At 38.7% G+C, this 19,697-nt stretch overlaps 2 protein-coding genes across 2 annotated transcripts; one reads left to right on the top strand and one right to left on the bottom strand.

Moving 5' to 3' along the window:
* Window positions 1-2,255: 2,255 nt before the first annotated feature.
* On the bottom strand, window positions 2,256-4,300 carry LOC121136366 (ceramide transfer protein-like). Its single transcript, XM_040736699.1, is given in 2 exon segments — window positions 2,256-2,459; window positions 2,597-4,300. Coding segments are annotated over 2 exon segments (1,791 nt in total). The 5' UTR covers window positions 4,265-4,300; the 3' UTR covers window positions 2,256-2,336.
* An 8,885-nt stretch (window positions 4,301-13,185) lies between these two features.
* Window positions 13,186-19,081, top strand: LOC121136329 (zinc finger protein 431-like). Its single transcript, XM_040736661.1, has 4 exons — window positions 13,186-13,221; window positions 18,054-18,180; window positions 18,379-18,439; window positions 18,994-19,081. Exons 1-4 carry the CDS (start codon window positions 13,186-13,188, stop codon window positions 19,079-19,081), a joined length of 312 nt encoding a protein of 103 aa, XP_040592595.1.
* Window positions 19,082-19,697: the final 616 nt, after the last annotated feature.

The following is a 19,697-nucleotide window of genomic DNA, read 5'->3' on the forward strand; positions in this document are numbered from 1 at the left end:
AATTGAGCACAGGGGCTTGTTTGGGGGGGCATGGAATGGGGGCTTAGATAAAGCGAAATACCCATGTATGAAGAAACATCATAAATATTCAGTATGTAGGAATTAGCCAAATGAAAGTAATTCTTGAGGGACTGAATATTATAAAAAAATGGCCAGTGCTCCTCCTCACTTTGACTTTTTTGAATACTCTACACATTTCTGAACCAGTTCTAAATCTGATTGGGCAGGATTAATGCCAATGAAGTACAAGTGCAATTATTGAAAGGTAAAATGTATCATTTCTTATCTTTTTTTAAATATAAACATTTTCAGTGTAACATTTTATTCACAGAGTAAATTGAAAAAGTCTATCACCACATTTAGCGCAAATGCAACTGGTGATAATTAGATTCAGATACTGTTTCAGAAACTTGCATATCTTTGTAAATAAAACTTTCCAATTTAGTTATGAAAGAGTTACTTGTCTGGTTCATCATAGTTACCAGAGATGCAAACAGAGGAACATTTATAGTGGGTGTAGAGTTTTTTCCTTGTTTTTTTTTAAAGATTCCCACCAGTGCCTACGGCAAATAAACTTTCACTCCCAACCCTCCAAGTTCTCCCATCCCAACCCCACAGCTGATTGTAAAATAAAATACACATTTGAGGTATAAACTTTTCTTTTTTTAAACATCACAATATAAAATGTTAACTGGTGATGTAAACTGGTATGATAATCTGTCTTTCTTGCCTTCCTAGCATTACCACTATATAGGCACTTTTCCACAGAGTCAAATTATGAATAGCATTTCTGTAATAAGGCATATTCCATGCACATCATTTAGAGAAAGGTAAATTAAAAATATAAAAGATTTATGGGACATGAAACTGCGTGCATGTAATGTAAGCTCTATGTTTTATATGTACTTTTCTCTCTGTACAGAGTAATAAATATCATTATATCTGATGCAAGTAATTCACTTCCAGGATTGTGCATATTAATTGATCAGACTAATCCCATCATTAAATTATCACACCTTGCATTTATCATTTAGATTCCATTTCCACGTATGGAATATATACAGATCATGTTTTACATGACATGACTTTCTGCTTTACAAAAGGGGTCTGATTTTTGTGTTTCTAAGGAGAGGAACACGCCAGCAAAGCATCTACAAATGCCTCTGATATACATAAATACATCTGCTTGTAAACACAATGAAGAGTTTGAAGTGGGCAGTCATCTCAACTTCAGTGAGTACCATTCCTTGCCTCAACTCCATGTTTCAAAGTTTTTCACAGAGGACTACAACTAAGTCAGGTATTTTACATGTTAGGTTCTTATAGAAACTAGGTATTTTACATGTTAGGTTCTTATAGAAACTAAAGAAAGCATTTCAGTTTGAATAGTGTGGAATCCTACTGTTCTGCTAAATTTTATGATCAAGAGGCAAATGGGAGCATTGCTCAGATTTTCTATGTATACCTTTCGATATATCATTTAAAGTGATTCAAGCTAGAAAAATTAACATATTTGTTACAGAATACTAGAAATATTAAATCAAATGTCAAATTCAAACAGTTTGATTTGGTTTAACAATAATACCATATATTTTCTTACAAATCTCAGGAAAAATATGAACTAATTTTATCCTGACCATTGTATTATAAAGTACTTATACCCACAAGAAATATACAGATGTTTCTGACTGGAGGCAGGCAGAACCAATTTAGGAATACCAAATTGTGTTCGTAACAAACTGAAAAATGTTGGTAGCATATAGTACACAACTAAAATATATAATAAAAATATAAAGATATCTGGGGGAGAAAATAAAGCTTTTCATTCTTTCTCCATCAGAACCAATGTTCTTCATGGGAGTAAGACAATAGAAAAGGCAAAATCACAGGTTATCGACAGTCCTCAGTTATGAAGAGACATACAACATGAATCCTTATAGAAATCAGCAGCAATAGATTCTATGATTATACAAAGCAAAAAGTCAAAAACCTCTAGACACAGACGCAGACTGTAGGCCTGTAAAAGCCCATCTGAATATTTGGTGCACAGAGAGCACAAGCCTCAGGTGCATTCAACTTCTGTGCTTTTCTTTTGTGCACAAAACTTGATACAACTGAGCACTTTAGGCTGGACCACAGTAAATAAAAAATTCTGAAAAAGTTCCCCAAAATTAAAGCAATTAATTCGTAGTTGTAATTCAAAGTTAATTTTTTTCTCTCCTAGGAGCAAGCAAATAAAAATATAGCCATATACATGTGATTTTACATGTATTTATAATTACACGCTGAGCAAGGAGATCTATCAGGAGATGGCTAGTGTTGGATACCCAGCTTTACTATTGCAATGTTTCTTCTTGGGCCATAGACAAGGCTGTAGATCCTGCGTTCCAGCTTAGAGAACTCAATTTTTCTTCTTTCTTTCTCCAACATGGAATGTCACACAGCCTTGCTTCAGTCACTGAATATATTAAAACAAAATTGGTTTTCCTGCAGTTTTTTCTTGGACGTAAGAAGTAAAACGTTTCAGAAATTTGGGATATTCTTGTTTTGCCACTGCTCTTAACACAGAGGCTGGTGCCCATGCTCCTGGGTTCACATTAGCTACATATGTAATCTTGCACAGAATGTTGTCTCTGCTTATCTCCTAGTTTCCCTCTGGTGGGCTTACTAAGGTTTGACAAATCATAGCAACATTGATTTTGGCACGGACACATCGATTGTTCAGAGGAGCGCTGTCATGATCCACAGAAAAATTACAAACTATCCAAGTCTCAGGGTCATTCTCAGTCAAGGCTGGGATCTTTCGAATAGCAGAAAGATACAGCACATCTCTTTGAGAAGCAGGCCATACTCTCTTGTGCGTTTGATAAATGATGATTGCATTATCAGCTAATGTTTCCACCACATGGAAGTTTTCTATAGTAGTTTCCCAGTCATTGTGAACATCAACACTCCAAAAGTAATTGCAGACCACGTGTCCTGTAACACCTTTAACTGCATGGGTAGCTTTCAAAGGATCCAGAACAATCCCATTTTCTTCGACTTCTCTTCTGTATACCTTCATCTCTCCTTCTTCTACAACCAGTTGCCAATTCGCATCACCACCTACATCCTGCAATGAATAAGTCATGTGGTTCTGTACCATCTCTTCAACCTTTTGTACAAATCTATGGGTTCCAACAGAAGAAAAGGCATCTCCAGATGGTAAAGGTGTAGGCCAGTGTAACCTGGCCTTCTCGCTCTGTGACTGTTCCTCTATTTTATCTTGTCTGTCAAGAGCAGCTTCAACAGCATCAAAGAACTCCTCTTCATTAATCAGACTATTTGGGCCTTCTTCATAATCAGGCCCTCCAAAACGGGGTTTCTTCTTAAGTTCTGCCATTGCATTTTTGTATGCTTCCTCCAATCGTCTTCTCTTCTCCATTTCCTTATCATGTCTTTTTTGCCAGCTCTCTTCCCGTTTTACCATTAATTCAATACAATGAGAAAGTGTAGCAAGGATTCCAGCAGTAGTTGCTTTAAAAGTTATCGCTTCCCCTTTAAAGTCTATACCATTAATTCCTTTGGGGGTTACATGTGGAAATAATTTTTCCTTATTACCGTTGGTATTGTGCAAGCAGTCTCCATCAGAACGAGTTGTAGGGAAGTCATCTTCATCATCTTCTACCACTTTATCCCTTTGAAGTTCATCCTTGGATACAGCATCAGCACAGACATCAAAATACTTTTGGAGAGTATCAACTTGTCTACATAAGATGTCTCTAAAAGTTTCCATTTCAGCCAATTTCTCACGTAAACTGTGTCCTTTCTTGAATGAAGATGTGGATGTAGCAGAATAGCCACTTGCTCCAGACACCAGTGACACCATTGAGCCATGTCTACGTAAGCTGGACTCAGATCCATATCCTGATTCAGTCTTGTGCTGTTCAATGGCATCTATCCACTGTTGCCTGTGATCTGGGTCCTGAGCACGAAGATACCAAACACTATCATTAACACTGATATCAAACCGACATTCATCAAAATCATGAGGTGTGATCACAGCCTTGCTAAGACAGATGGATCCCCTGCAACCGTATTCTGTCTCATCTTCAGATTTGTAGTAACTCAAAGTATTATTTTTCAAAACTACCCAACGATCCTGCCACCCATGAATATAGTTTGTCCACTTGCTGAGGACCCCGCAGTGCTCCACAGGCGGCCCGGACTCCGTCTCTGGATCCTCCTCCGAGCCCGACGAGTTCCAGCTCTGGTTATCCGACATGGAGGCGCGACAGGCGAGTAGGAGACCGGCCCCCGCTCCGCAAGCTGTGCCAGTGCAGGCGCCCAGCCCCTGGGGTGAAGGGTCGGGGGATGACACAGCCAAGGGTGCCCGCTCCGGGGTGGGAGGGAACAGGAAGAGGGACGAAGCGCGCCCGCCGCCGCCGCCCCCGCCGCGCCTGACACCGAGCGGACCGGGGAAGGAGGACGAGCGGCGAAGAAAGCCTGCCCTTCCAGCCGTCAGCCGCCGTGGCCGTGACCCCTGCGCTGCGCCCGGCGCCGCCACCTGAACTCGGCCCCCTAGGTGCCAACCTCAGGCAGGGAGGGAGGAGGGAAGAAGGGAAGAGCCAAGCCAGCGGCAGAGACCCGGGTCCGCTCATACCTCCACTACCGCCGCCATCTTCCTGCCGCGACATGACTGTTAAATGTAGGCACCCTTAGTGCTTGTCCTGTCACTATCAAACAGATTTGCCAAACACAGAGAGCTGTGGTCCCTTTTTTGTCTTCAGAAGTTCTGCACTTGCAAAGTGTACTATTTATATTTTCAATGCACTTCGAGTTAATCATGTGGAGCTTGAAAACAAGACTTCCTGTGTAGAGGAGCACTCCACTGTTAAACTGTGTGGGTAAAGAACTGAATTCATGGGCTTGAGAGAAGGTTGAGAGTCTACGAGCTGTGACTGCTCTTCCAGAGGTCCTCAGTTCAGTTTCCCACAGTGATGTGTTGGGTGACAAGGATCTATAATGAGATCTGGTACCCTTATCTGGCTTGCAGGCATACACCCAGGAAGAACACTCTATTCATAATTGGAAAGATGTATTCAGACTTAGGCACTGCTTTCAGATATGTTTAGGTTTTAGATGGGATAGACATGCTTGGGATAGCATATCGGTAGATTATAATTTCTTTATCATCTTCTATGTATATATGCTTTATACATGTTTGTGGCATTTTGTGTATTGGCACAATTGAGTTTTGTTTAAAGTCTAAATCTTTTCTTTAGACTAAAATGGGAATTGTAGGGAGAGATCTACTTACCCATAGAGCTGACCACACACCTTTGTGCGTGGGGACATGTATGGAGAATGTAAGGGAGATAAAACAGCTATTGGGAGGCATGGTCAGCACTAAGGGTACATAGATCTCTCCCTACACATAATAAATAAATAAATCTTTAAAAAGGAAGTAGTTATTAAAAACAGAACTAAACTCATCATTAAACAAAATTGCTAAAATTACAGAAGTTCAAGCAAAATAGAGGAACTGGATAAAATGCTGTGGCCCTTCCTAACATGATTGTGATTTCCAGGTTAAAATGTATGCCTCAAAGAAACCATGTGGGCAGTACTTGCTATGATTTAGTACAAATCCCAGTGTCTGGAGCTCATGGCTCTAAAGCCTGTTTCAAATTTCTGACATATATTTTTTGTTACAGTTATATTATTCCCAGTATCCCTTTTCTGCCTCAATGTCTCTCACACAGACTCTTCACTGTGTTCTAATACATGGTCTTTTTCCCAATTAGCCTCAGCTGTCAACATGTCCTAGCCTAGAGACATCTGAGTGAACATCAGTTGAGGGTGTGCTTAGATCAGAATATCTGATGGCTGTGTCTGAGAGAATTTGTGTTGATTATGATTGATGTGTGAAGTCTATTCCTTTGAGTTGGCCATATTTCTCAGCAAGTAGGCCTGGGCTGGGTAAGAGAGCTAGCATAGCACTAGAAAATAACAAGGCAAGAGAGATAGCTAGGAAGCAATGTTTCCTCATGTTTTACCTTTATTCATTGCTTGAGTTTCTAGCATAAATTCACACTAGGTTGGACAGTGACATAGGATATCAACCAAGTTAACCTGTTCACTACCTGAGTTGGTTTGGCTCGAGAATTTAATCAGAAAGATGGTACAAAATATGGGCCTGAAATGTGATTTTCTTGTTGTTGTTTTGTTATCCAGCCCAGGAATGCCACTGACTCATGGCAGCTTTCTTCACTCCTTTTTAGTGCTTGGATTATGAGTCATGTATTCCAATCATTCATAAAAGATAGTGTTAGGTCTGAAGAGCTAGGTTCACAATTTCTTGTAGAGTTATGATTGAAAGTGACTCAGGCAATGAGAGCTATATAACAGCATCTCCAGAAACTTATGTCATTTGGTTACATCCATTGTGCCATTCACAGAATTTGGGGGGATAATATGGGGTATTTGAAAACAAAACCCAACTAGTCTGGAGAAATGGTAACTAAATTTAGTGCTTGTCAGGATTGCAAGAAGAGCTTCCTCCAGCTTACTCAACACCATCTTAGTTAATATGAATTGTAGCAGTTACTGGATGAATACTAGAAAATGGAATTCTAAGCTGGGCATTTCTGGTGCATCCCAACACTCGGGTGGCAGAGGCAGGAAGATCTCTGTGAGTTCAAGACCAACTTGGTCTACAAGACCAAATTCTAGGACACCCTCCAAAGCCACAGAGAAATCCTGTCTCAAAAAATAATCTTAAAAAACATGTTATTTTAAGTAAAATGTTTGAATATTCATACGTGTAATTTGTAGCTCTAGAGTTTCATAGGAGGAACTCTCTCCTTGGCATCATGAGGAATCTTCACAAAGACAGTTTATAAGCTTATACAAGTATGCTGTGGTTTCTAAAGTTTAAGGTCTTCACTGTCACCTGCCTATACTAATGAGTGGGATTATAAATTGTGTACATCTTTAATTGCCAACTCCATGGTGTGGCAAAGGCTTTTCTGTAATATTTAGCCATAGAGAAGTTTCAAACTGATGTTTGTAACTATATAGACCTGTGGATATTGTGAATTGGGTAAATGTAGCAACTGTTGCTTTAATAAAATTTATTTTCAATATTAGAATCCCTTATTCATGAAGTTGACCTAAGCAGGATCAATATGAAACCTGAATTAATTCTTGTATGTTTCTAAAATAACCACATAGGACAGCTTGCTTTTATAGACTTTAGGTGCCTGCTATCATTTTATGAAGTTTATTCACGTGTATTTGTGACTCACCAGGTCAAATACTGTTGCTGTACAAGTACAATAAGCTTGTTCCTGACAACACATGATAGAGAGAACCAAGTACTGAAAGTTGTCTTTTGGACACTACATATATTGTATACTATGTACATGCACTGGCAAATCAAACATGTATTTGCAACACAAAACCTCTCTATCATACAGAAACACAAATATTCACACTGCATATGCATAAACATTAATTCCCCCTTATGCAAAAACACAGACACACTGCAAACACACACATAAACATTAGTACAAACATACTCAGAAAGAAAACTAAACACATCACATAAAGCACATAATACACACAGTGTTGGCTTTACGGACGCTGTAACGATACGCGACACACAATGACTGAAAGTAACGCTAAGTATTTTATGTAGAAAATTACTCACAAGATACCAAACCCCGAGAAGCCCAGCAGATCTCAGCTAGCGACTGGACCGGAAGCCGAACTCCAGGAAAAGAGAGCGAGACTTCCTGTGCGCTGTCTTTTATGCCTTCCCCTGTAACGCCCCTAGCCATGCCCAAAAGTGGGCCTGGCTAGTGACGTAGTTCCGCCTACGTACGTATATGTCTTCATGTCCAGCCGTATACGTCTTTAGTCCTGCCTAAAGTGGGTGTGGTTAGCGGTGTGGTAACCCGCCCTTTTATTACCTCATCTGTATGCGCCTCTAGTAAGTCACATGTTTAATGGCGGCATAGACTTAGTAAGTCACATGTTTAATGGTGGCATCAGACTTCCTCCTACAATTCCCCTTTTAGTCTAAAAAAGGACAACTAACTTGTGTCCATGAACAAAATGTATCAAACATCTATTCTATCTAAACCTAAACTTATCTTAAAGAAACACTCAAATATGAACACCTCCTTCCAATCCCAACTCTAAAATAATTGAAAACTAACACTAACAGGTGTAATCTTATAATATCAATAGTAGGGAGAGGGGCGTGGAATTCTCAAAACAACTTCCTGCTGAGATGGGACGATGATAACCTCATGGGGACCTGTGAAAAGAAAATGTTAGTATAACAAAATCTCAGTAGATCAGACAGTCTCAGTATGGCAGGAGATGCTTGATTGTAGTTCCTGACTAGGGTTCTAGTGTTGATTGAAGCTCTTATCTTGAAGCTCTGGTCAGATTGTAGAAGATGTGCTGTTTCAGTTTCTTGGTCTGGAGATGTGTAGAGTGATGTAGTTTCAAGCCAGTTTCAGGATAGTGCTTGTCAGGTGGAGTCAATGATGTGGGGCAATTCAGATGCCTCCAGTCGAATCAGGTGAAGTCAAGGAAGTGGATCCTCATTCTCTTTCGGAAGCAGTTGAAGATTGCTGTCAGGAAATACCTTGTTCTCTGGAAAACTCAAACATTAATGTTAACAAAGAAATATTTTAACTTTCATATGTATGCATACAAAAGAGGTGACAATAGGGAAGATGGAAAACCTGGAGGAAATTAGACTGTTCAGAAAAAGAAATCCATAGATAACAGTCCCTCATTTTATTTCTTCTGTCTTATATCAATGGCTCTTTGATATAATACAGAAATTCTGAATTGTATTTAAATAATATGCTTGGGTTTAGAGTAGGAGAGCCAATCCAACTCCAAAGCCAGCTTCAGTTAAATGAATGGGAACTGAGGTATGTGAAGAAATAAAGATAAAAGGATACTATGAAAAAGCAATATAGAGAGATTTAGACTTTGATACCACACAGTGTGTGTTTGATGTTCCTCAGGTAGCTATTCATTCTTCTACAGGAATCCATATGTCCAGTATTCTTTGCTGAGTTTACCTGTGAATACAAAAAACAAAACACTTCTCTTTCCTTTTAGGAGGTACTTTACCCATGGTGGACTATGAATTTGTAGATGTGCTGTTATCTTCCTCCTCCTGATATAATTGATTCATCCTCTGTAGCTAATGTATTATCCAGTGCCGTATTATTTACAATGGGCAGTGGATCTTCTAATTGTCCTGGGAGAGGCTGTCCTCCACTGTCACTGGGAATGACCGGATAATTTCTCTTTTCGGGGCTCGGTTGAGTCCCTGAACCCCGTTTCCCTGCTGTAAAGATCTACCTTGTCTGTCTATTGTGGAAAAGCATTCATCAGTCCAATGGCGCCCCTTCCCACACCTCCTGCATAGACCAGGAGGCTTAAGCCTTCTGTTTGATGCATTCCTGGTAAAAGCATTATTTCTAGGAATGCGTTGTCTACAGTTCCTACTAAGATGTCCTATTCTACCACAGTTAAAGCATGTTGCATCTTTACGCCTATTTAAATTCTTTGAGATTGCCTTCCCTACCCATGCCTCTATATCATCACAGGTAGGGTATTTGGCATCCTGGTGCCTCCTCAAGCCTGTAGAAATAGCTTCACCTACCCAAGCTCCTGTATCCTGACTTTTACATTCCAGGTTCGCTGTATGCAGGACCCATTCCTCCAATGGCGCTGATCTTATTTTTAATGGCCAAATTACCTGCCTGCATTGAGGATTCGCGTTCTCATACGCCAAAGATTCTATAAGAAGACGCCTGGATTCTGGGTTCGCTACCTGTACCTCTACTGCTCTGGATAATCTCTCTAAAAATTCAGTGAACCTTTCCCTTGGGCCCTGTAATACCTTGGTGTAGGGTTGCATTATCTCTCCTGTTTCACAAACCTTATCCAAGGCATTTAACGCAGCTGTACGGCACAAAGACAACATGTGCTCGTCATATGCAGATTGAACCTGCGTGTCAGCGTAAGGACCCTCCCCAAGAATCTTGTCTTGGGGTACTTCCTGACCGTTCTGTAATTCCTGAATCTCAATTGCTTTTGCTTCTTGCCTCCACAAAGCTCTCCATTGAATTTGGCAAGAATTTTCGAGCACTGCAGAGGCTAATTGGGCCCAGTCTTTTGGGGTTACTTTATTTACAGTAGCCCATGAGGTTAGGAGCTCTCTGACAAAGGGAGAATGAAGACCATACATGACAATGGCCTCCTTAATATTTTTTAGATCCTTCATCTGTATAGGCTCCCAGTGATAAGCAATGGGACCATTTGATTGTTTTTTCGTTGCTGGTTTTTCTGATACAGATACTGGAAAAACCATAGGGGAACGCATAGCAACCTTAGGGAAATCATTCCGGCATTTGAGAAGCTTTGGGAAACTCCTGTCCTGACCTGTTGCCTGTATTTCTGATTCTGAAGTATCAGATTGAGCGTCTTCTAAATCCTGCAGTCTATTCATCATTGTTTCTCTGAGCTCTTGAAGTTCTTGGGACAAATGATTTTCTAAGGATGTCATGGAATCTTTCATTTTTTTACATTCATCATTTACATGTGATTCCAAATTTCTAATATTCTCATCCTTAGCAAGTACCTCAATAGCATGTAAACTGCCTTCTACAAATGATATTCTATCAGTTAGTTTACCATTGCTCTCAGACATGGAACAATTCTTTTCTGCTAGCATTTCAATTTTATGTTCCAGTCTTTGTAATTTGCTAGTGAAATCATCAAACATGGAACCGTGTTTGTCGTTAAATGTTTCCACATTATGTTCCAATTTTTCAATTCTATCTATGGAACACATTTTTCCTGAAAATAATTCAATTTTGTGTTCCGTCTCTTTAAACCTGTTCGTCAGACCTACATTATCATTTTTAATATCCTGAATATTTTCTACCAACCCTTTCTTACTCTCCTGCAATGAATTTTGCATTTCCTGAATCCTTTGTATTAAGATTTCAAAACTATCCTGCGATGACTGTATGACCTGTATAAGTTTATTCCTATTTTTGAGCCATTTCATTAACAAAATTATATTGATTATGAAGCTAATAATCACCATCATGGGTAGGAAGCACCTTTCAGGTAGGTCCTCAACCCTTTCTAAAATCCCATCCATACAAAAAACAAGAAAATTCTTAACATCCTGCATCATAGTGTTAGCTGTTGACATTGTATAAAGCAGTTACGTTTGTTACCAATGTAGTAATTCAGGCCGAAATCAACAGGCTGCCAGCGAAAGAGCACGTGGCCGGAGTCAGCTGGCCGCCAGTAAAACAGCACGTGGCCACGAGAGAAACCTTGGAATTCCGCCTAACCTTACCGGCAGGTAGAAGGTGCTGGTTCCTGGCGGCAGGAATCGTGCCTTGCCGAGCGAAGTGGTGAGGAACTTAGCGAAAGGAGAGTCCACGTGTGCCTGGTCAGGCCGAGAGAAGCGCCTGGGTCCCGATTCCAATCCCACTTCTGACACCAAAATGTTGGCTTTACGGACGCTGTAACGATACGCGACACACAATGACTGAAAGTAACGCTAAGTATTTTATGTAGAAAATTACTCACAAGATACCAAAACCCGAGAAGCCCAGCAGATCTCAGCTAGCGACTGAACCGGAAGCCGAACTCCAGGAAAAGAGAGCGAGACTTCCTGTGCGCTGTCTTTTATGCCTTCCCCCGTAACGCCCCTAGCCATGCCCAAAAGTGGGCCTGGCTAGTGACGTAGTTCCGCCTACGTACGTATACGTCTTTACGTCCAGCCGTATATGTCTTTAGTCCTGCCTAAAGTGGGTGTGGTTAGCGGTGTGGTAACCCGCCCTTTTATTACCTCATCTGTATGCGCCTCTAGTAAGTCACATGTTTAATGGCGGCATAGACTTAGTAAGTCACATGTTTAATGGCGGCATCAGACTTCCTCCTACAACACAGAAATACAAATATCATACAAATGTGCACACACAAACACATACACACACATTCACCCACCAAGACACTTTCAAAATCAGTATTAGAATTTTAGAAATACTTAGGATATATGTATTCAACAAATTTTCACAAGACTGATTTTTTTCAATTTGTTATTTATCATTTGTGTGATATAGCAGTGTGTTCTGTCAAGTTCTGACCTCATTGACCTAGTCTCTGTTGTAGCTAAAAATACATATTTGTGAAGTGTAATATATGGAAATGTTGGTTCCTGTCAGTAGAAGATGAGTAAATTAATTTTCCACTTAATATCAGTAGAATAGGAAAATCATTTAGAGTCTCTATCAGCACCTTGTTAAGCTGCAATGGTTGGGGAAACTGACATTTTACAGACTCTTTAGTTTTAAGTATAGAAGACATTAGTATTGTGATGTCATGAAAATTAGTTTGTTTTGATTTTTTGGGTGGGGTTTGAGACAGGGTATCTCTTTATTGTTTTGGAGGCTGTCCTGGGTCCTGTCTTGATTTTTCATTCAGACCTGTGTGAATAATGTTTGGTTTTTGTCCTTTTGTCCCCTGTCTATAGGAATTACTTCTAAATCGTCATTATTACTCAGCTTTCCTTCATATTGTATGTATAAATAAATAAGAGCAGCCCGGAGATGGTGGCGCATGCCTATAATCCCAGCACTCGGGAGGCAGAGGCAGGTAGATCTCTGTGAGTTCGAGGCCAGCCTGGTCTACAAAGTGAGTTCCGGGACAGCTTCCAAAGCCCCAGAGAAACCGTGTCTCGAAAAACCAAAAAAAAAAATGATTGTTTGATATCTGAGAATATTTGTCTTTGGAATGACTTCAGTAAACAAATCAGGATATTTGATTAGTAAATATTTTGTATTAGTTTTTACTTCATCTTTGCTTTTCTCACAGGAGTATAATTGTCCTGTGAGATGACTTCTTAGTTTTAAGGTGTGATCTTTTAATAAAAACTCAGGATTTTCTTGTGGAAAGGATTGAGAGTGTGTGTAAGGAAGTTTATTTCTTTTTCTTAAAAAGTCTAAGAATGTTTTAGAAATTATAGTTGCCCTGTTTTTCAAAATTAAATTAACCAATGAATGGGTATATCTGAGCTATTTTTGATGGGTAGCTGTACCGGATTACAAATATGTAAACCAGATTGGCCTCACACTTGGGGTAATCATGCTAAATTCCAACAGCTGGGATTACATTTGTGAGGTCAGTATAATATCATTTATCTTCTAGTTATTATTATTTGCTAATATATGTCTAAATTACTGATTTTGTATTGCAGAAAATGTAAAATCTGCTAACAAATGTAGCTCTTTCTTACTGGTACATGATCATTGGGATGGACATTTCCTCTCATTCAGTTGGAAATTAGGAATTTCAAGTTCAGAGTAGTTAAATTTGGGATATATTTTCAGTGCTATGGAAATATATCGAGATTATGTGTGTTAAAGGGAAGCTATAATTTCTTTTTGGTAACAGTAATAATGTACCGGAAATGTACAGTCAAACATAAAATTGAGAAATAAAAGTTTTAAGCCAGGTGTTGGTGGTGCAAGCCTTTAATGGCATCACTCAGCATGCAGAGGCATGTGGATCTCTGTTAGTTTGAGACCAACATGGACTACAAGAGCTTGTTCCAGGACAGCATCCAAAACCACAGAGTTGGCTTGAAACCCATCTCACTCCCTTCCTTCTCGCCCCTACCCCCAAAAAGAAAGAAAGTTTTCCTGCAGTCACTATATGTTCTTTTAGGCCACTGAGAATAGGTTGTGATCCGTGTGTGGACACTCAGTGATTTCTTTTGTCATGTCCCTAGACCTGCTTAGTCAGCTGACTTAGGATCACTTGGTGTTTGCAGTGAATGTAGGAGCCCATGTTAAAAATGAGGAGAGCAAGAAATTAAGTATATGATCCAAGCATGCCCTTGTCTCTAATTCAGCATAGTGAAACTATGTATGCAACCCTGGAACTTGTTTTATACTATTATTGCTTATTTATGTTTCTATTATTGCCCAAGACATTATGTAGCCCCTCCTGCTCCACTCTTAGCAACTTTCCTATTAGAAGACACTAGCTGTTATTTATGTTTTTATGTGTTTGAACTTTGCTTGCATGTGTTATATCTGTACCAATGGGATTTCTTGTATCCATAGATGCCAGATTCTTTGCAACTGGGGTTAAAGTTGGTCATTGTGCTTCTATGTCGATTCTGGAAATCAAACCTATGTCCCCTAGAAGATTAACTAGTGTTCTCAATTGCTGAGCATTTGCTCCCATTCCTCAGTTTTTGCCCACATCTTAGGAAATATTTTTAATGTGGTCTCTGTTTGACATAATTGCTAGTGTTTGTTTAGCTAAGTTTTACTGACAGGCTCTGAGGTAGCCCAGACTGATCTTCACCTAATTTGTATCTGGGAACTTCTGATCCTTCTTCTGGTACAAGAAATGCTGGGATTACAAGTGTGCACTATGACCACAGCTGTTACACTTATTGTTTGTAATATGAACGCATGGCAAACAACCAATTGGTCATTTGAATATGTGTTTTATATACTCCACTGTAGGCTTCTGTCAACCAGAGATTGTTACTGTATGTTGTCCTCTAAATTTGTGGACATATTGTGCTCTTTAGTTTGAATTCTTGAGAATCACAAGTCTAAACCAGTGTTTTATCTTGTTGGGATTTTATTTCTGAATTGACTAATGTTAACTCAGAGTCCCTTTGAGTCAGAAAAAAATGAGCATGACAATAATACATGAGCAAAATTTGCCTCTTACACATTTTTACAATAAATAGACATTTAAAATTAAAACCATTGAATACAGAAAAGCTTTCCTCATTCAGCCATGGCTGAGTGTTTGAAAGTCTTGGAGATTTATTTGAATGATTTATGTTGTAAAGCTACTTGGCAGATAAGTTATAGTTTCTTTAATCCCGTCTGATATTCACTTGAAAACATGGTAAAGCAAGTTGCTTTCTATTTCACATTACTTTGAATACAGTGATTTCAAGACTTAGACATGTCCTTCTTGATGAAAGAATGGGGTTGTAATTGAGTGATTGTAAGAGCTTCAGAAATGGTTTCTTTTGAAGGAAAATGAAATATCTTAAGAGATGGAATCACCATTCATATTGTCATATTTTGTGGTTTTCTACTCCTATTTTGAATCTTAATTTTATAATAATGTTTACTTGTGGAAAATCAGCACACTACCAGTTTCGCAGTACTTTCCTGTATATAATTTATAAATTTTTTTGTGAGTTTGAGAAGCATTCATTTGCCATGTTTTTATTGATAAGACCTTTAATCCCAGTACTCATGAGGCAGAGGCAGTCAGATCTCCTTGAGGTATAAGCCAGCCTTCTGTACAGAGCAAGTAGCAGGAGAGGCTCCAAAGCTACACAGAGCAAGTCTTTATTGAAAACCAAAAAGAAAAAAAAACTATTCATCTTATTTATTGGTGAGAGATTTGCACATCATGTTGCAATTATTTTTCTCCTACCAAGGAACAACAATGATCAAAATAATGTCACTGAAGATAAGAGAGTTAGTGGGAATGCTTGAGTGTAGATTATAGATGCAGAAGTTGTAGTGTAATGGCTATATGATACAAGAAGGTGTCCTTTCATTAGGGAAATGAAAGAACATGAAAAGATCAATACATGTCTTGCTTTTGTAAACAAGTGCATGTTGGGGAAGTCCTGTGTATATGTCAATAAATTACTGCTGGCCAATAGGGAACCTAGATAGGAGGTACTAGGAGTCCAGAAGGACTCTGGGAAGCAGAAACACAGGAGAACACAGAGATTCAAGATGTAACCGCCATGGGGTAGAAAGCCCGGAACGTCTCCGGTAAGAGAAATACATAGATTAACAATTATGGGGTAATTACTTAAGTCAGAGCCAGCCAGGAAGAAACAGGCAAGGCCAACAGCTTCATAATTAATATATCCTCCTGTGTGTTTATTTGGGACTCATGCGGCTCTCGAACCAGGCTGGCGGGAAAGTTTCTCTCAAGGAAAAAGCTTCTCTTTACAAGTGCATTCTGTATTACACTGTTTCCAGATACACACATTTGACAGTGCTTTTGTGGATGCCAGAGGACTGCTATAGGGAATTTCTTTCCTTCTGATGTGGTCTTGTGATTGAAACTACGCTTTAGCCTTGATTGCAAAGGCCTTTATTGTCTGAAGCAACCCCTAAGCCATCCTATTTTTCATTATTTCTATTTATTGTTCAGAGCTAATTTGCATGTGTTTCTGTGAATCTGATGCAAATAATCCTGCTGCATTCTGACCAAAATCTGAATCCCCAAAACATCAAGAGGACCATTTTGGTGAAAAAGCAGAGTCATTTACTGTTGCTGTTTAACAAGCTAACCCCATTAGTTCAGTCCTTTCAGCCATCCACCAAAGCTGATGACTGGAGAAAAGACCCCAAGAAATCATGAGGCAGGGATCTTATAGGGCAGCATAAGGGATGTTTCCAGGGGTGTCTCATGACTGGTGCACTTCCAGGTTTGGATGACCTGCCCCGTGTTAATTGGTAAAGTGGCTATTATGGCCCATAGGACCTCCTAGGGTGGTTTTTCTGCTCTGCTTATCTCTGTTGTGCACTTGTCCATAAGGCACAGCCAGAGCCTAAAGCACAGCCTTGCCAGCTAAATTCTGATTGGTTTCTTGCCAGGAGGAGGACATCTGTCCTCCTAGTGACAAGGACAGGAGTTCCAAGGTCATGAAAGCACATGTTAACCTGTCATGGCTCCTAAAACATAAGGGAGGGGGCTGCTCCCTTCAGCTGATGTATCCTTAATACATTAACTATATGTATGTTTGCTTGCCATCCAAGGACATTCATCAGTTGATGCAAATCTAGGGTGTTTCCTTTTCCTGGCTGCTGTAAATAAATCACAGTGACCATGTATTAATAAATATCTCTCTAGAGTTGTATATTGACTTTCTTCAATATATATATATATATATGGGTGGTAATACTGGTTCATAATGGTATATCTGGAGTTAGCCTTCATACAAATGGTTGATCACTTTTCTGCATTCAATGCCAGCACGTGCTACTTTTTTTAATTTTGGGCATTCTGACTTTGGTGATACATAATAAGAGAGAAGTTAAAATTAATACTTTCCTAGTTCCTAAGTATGTTGAACAATTTTAAAGGTTTGATAACCAGTATAATTTAATTTACTGAAAATTCTTTTCTCTGTACCCCATGATTAATATTTAAATGATAAACAAATAATGACTCCCTTCCTCTTTGTCTCTCTAATAATTCCATGCCCCTGTTGTGGACTACTGGCATAAGGTTGTATTACATTTGTTTATGCTGTGGAAAATTACTTTATTTATTGTAAAGGGAAGCCTTTCTGCCAGCCTGGTTCCAGAGCTGCTTCAGTCCCAAATAAACACACAGGAGGCTATCTTAATTATGAAGCTGTTGGCCTTGCTTGTTTCTTACTAGCTAGCTCTGACTTAAGTATTTATCCCATAATTGTTAACCTAAGTATTTCTCTTACGGGAGTAAAGTTTCTGGGCTTCTTATCCCTGAGGCATTTACATCTTGACTCCCAGTGTTTCTCCTACCCAGAATCCTTCTGGACTCCTAGTCCCACCTATGTTACTTCCCTATTGGCCAACAGTGCTATATTGACATATACACTGGACTTCTCCAACAATTATATGAAGGTTTTTAAAATTTTTTCTGTTACATTTGTCCAATTATGTGAAATAATTGTCCAATTTCTCTGAAGTAGACTCAGTCTGTTGATCTGTTTGCATGTCTCTCTGTGTCTGTTAATAGGTAATTCTCTTGCGATATAATATACCATTCTGAGCATTCAGAAATAATAGAGGTTAAACCCCATCAGGCTCCCTCTTAAGTGACTTATATATAATACCTGTGTCATAGAGTAAGTACGGGGAAAGTGCTTCATTATATTGTGTATATTGTGGAAGAAGGATACATTTACAGTGCTGTCTTTATCATGCATTTTTGTTTTTTACATGTATGGCATATTGTAGTATGCAGTAACCTATCAAGATTTGCATATCAACTTCACTCAGGAAGAGTGGGCTTTGCTAGATCCTTCACAGAAGAATCTTTACAAAGATGTGATGCTGGAGACCTATATGAACCTCAAGGCTATAGGTAATTCTGTGTATTTTCTTTCACTCTTCATAATAAGGGGACAACTGTTTCTTGGTTATTGATGATCATTTGTAATTTAGAATGAGAATGAAGAAGACCAAGGAAATAAATCAGTCATGTTTCTAAGGATCATTGAAGACAGTTAAATTTCAAGCAATATTCAATAATATATCATACATTTTTGATGCTATATTTTAGGCTACAAATGGGAAGATGATAATATCAAAGAACATCACCAAAGTTCTCAAAGGCATGCAAGGTAATTTTTATGTTTTTGCTGATATAAATTTGCCTCTGAAGATATTTTAATGTGTATGGAATTTGCAAAGAAAAGCATCAGTGTACATAATCACATCATAAAGTACAGTGACTATCATTAAATTGTCACGAGATCATAATCCTTATCAAGTAGAAACTGCATTATGTTTGCAAGTCCTCTTTTAGGAAGGAAGACAACATATGACTGCTTTCACACCATTTGAGTCATAGTTCAATCAGAGGTGTGCTGATGAGAATTGCAAATCCATGTAGTTTCATACCACTCATTTTACAGAAGGTATACACATTGAAAAGGTGTTAATTATATTTCCAACACATTCTCATCAGCAAATAGTTCATAGTAAAGCTATTGTTACTCATATAAATGTTCTGATTTTGCTAAGTACAGTCAGATAGATAGTTTGAATCATGATTTCAGTTGGGGGTGACTATGTACATCCTTAATCCCTGTACCTTATGTCCATGAAGAACACGAATACAAAATCCATTACTTCAGTGTGGAAACCTTTTTATTTCTTACTCTTCTTTTAGTAGGTATATCTTATGGCACTCAAAATGCAAACCATATGAACACAGGGACATGAAAAGAGCAATGAGCTTCTCTCCATCTCAGAACAATTAGAAGATATGTAGTAAACTGTGTATTTAGCAGAATTGTTGAACATGATTTAAATTTACAAGTGCTTGGTTTTCCAGCTTCATTTTTATACTGCAGAAAAGCTCTACGTGTACAAGCAAGGTGGAAATATTTCCCATTGTCTTGATTCATCTTTTCAATGTAATTTGAGTCACAATAGAGAAAAATTTATCAATGATAAAAGTGCCATAAATGTAAGAATTATTTTTGTTCTCCATATTTATGAAAAAAATCTCATGGAGAAAAATATGCAATAATTGTAAACCAGGCAATAAAGTTTCTTAGCATTAGAAACTTCACAAATTGAAAACAATCTTTAATGAAGGGTACACCATGAATGTAAACAAAGTGAAATGAGCTTAATACCTGATTAGTTATTAAAATTAGACAAAATTGTAAAATTAATTATAAATATTTAAGTTTTTAAATTTTTTTAAATCATGAGTTCATTTTACATTCCAATCCCAGTTCTTTCTCCTACCCCTCCTCTTGCCCCCTTGCATCCTCACACCCCTCTTTCCCCCTAGTACATCCCTAGTCCACACCCATTCTGAGGTCATGAATATAGTAAAGCTTTTACTTGTGTCAATTATCCTTTGCA

This window comes from Mesocricetus auratus, unplaced genomic scaffold, assembly GCF_017639785.1.
Source record: "Mesocricetus auratus isolate SY011 unplaced genomic scaffold, BCM_Maur_2.0 Super-Scaffold_100066, whole genome shotgun sequence".
NCBI lineage: Eukaryota > Metazoa > Chordata > Mammalia > Rodentia > Cricetidae > Mesocricetus > Mesocricetus auratus.

Coding starts and splice junctions, on each gene's coding strand:
- LOC121136329 (XM_040736661.1), top strand. CDS start 13,186: ATGCTAAATTCCAACAGCTGGGATTACATTTGTGAG. Junction 18,181..18,378: donor TATGAACCTCAAGGCTATAG/GTAATTCTGTGT, acceptor GCTATATTTTAG/GCTACAAATGGGAAGATGAT. Junction 18,440..18,993: donor AGTTCTCAAAGGCATGCAAG/GTAATTTTTATG, acceptor TTCTTTTAGTAG/GTATATCTTATGGCACTCAA.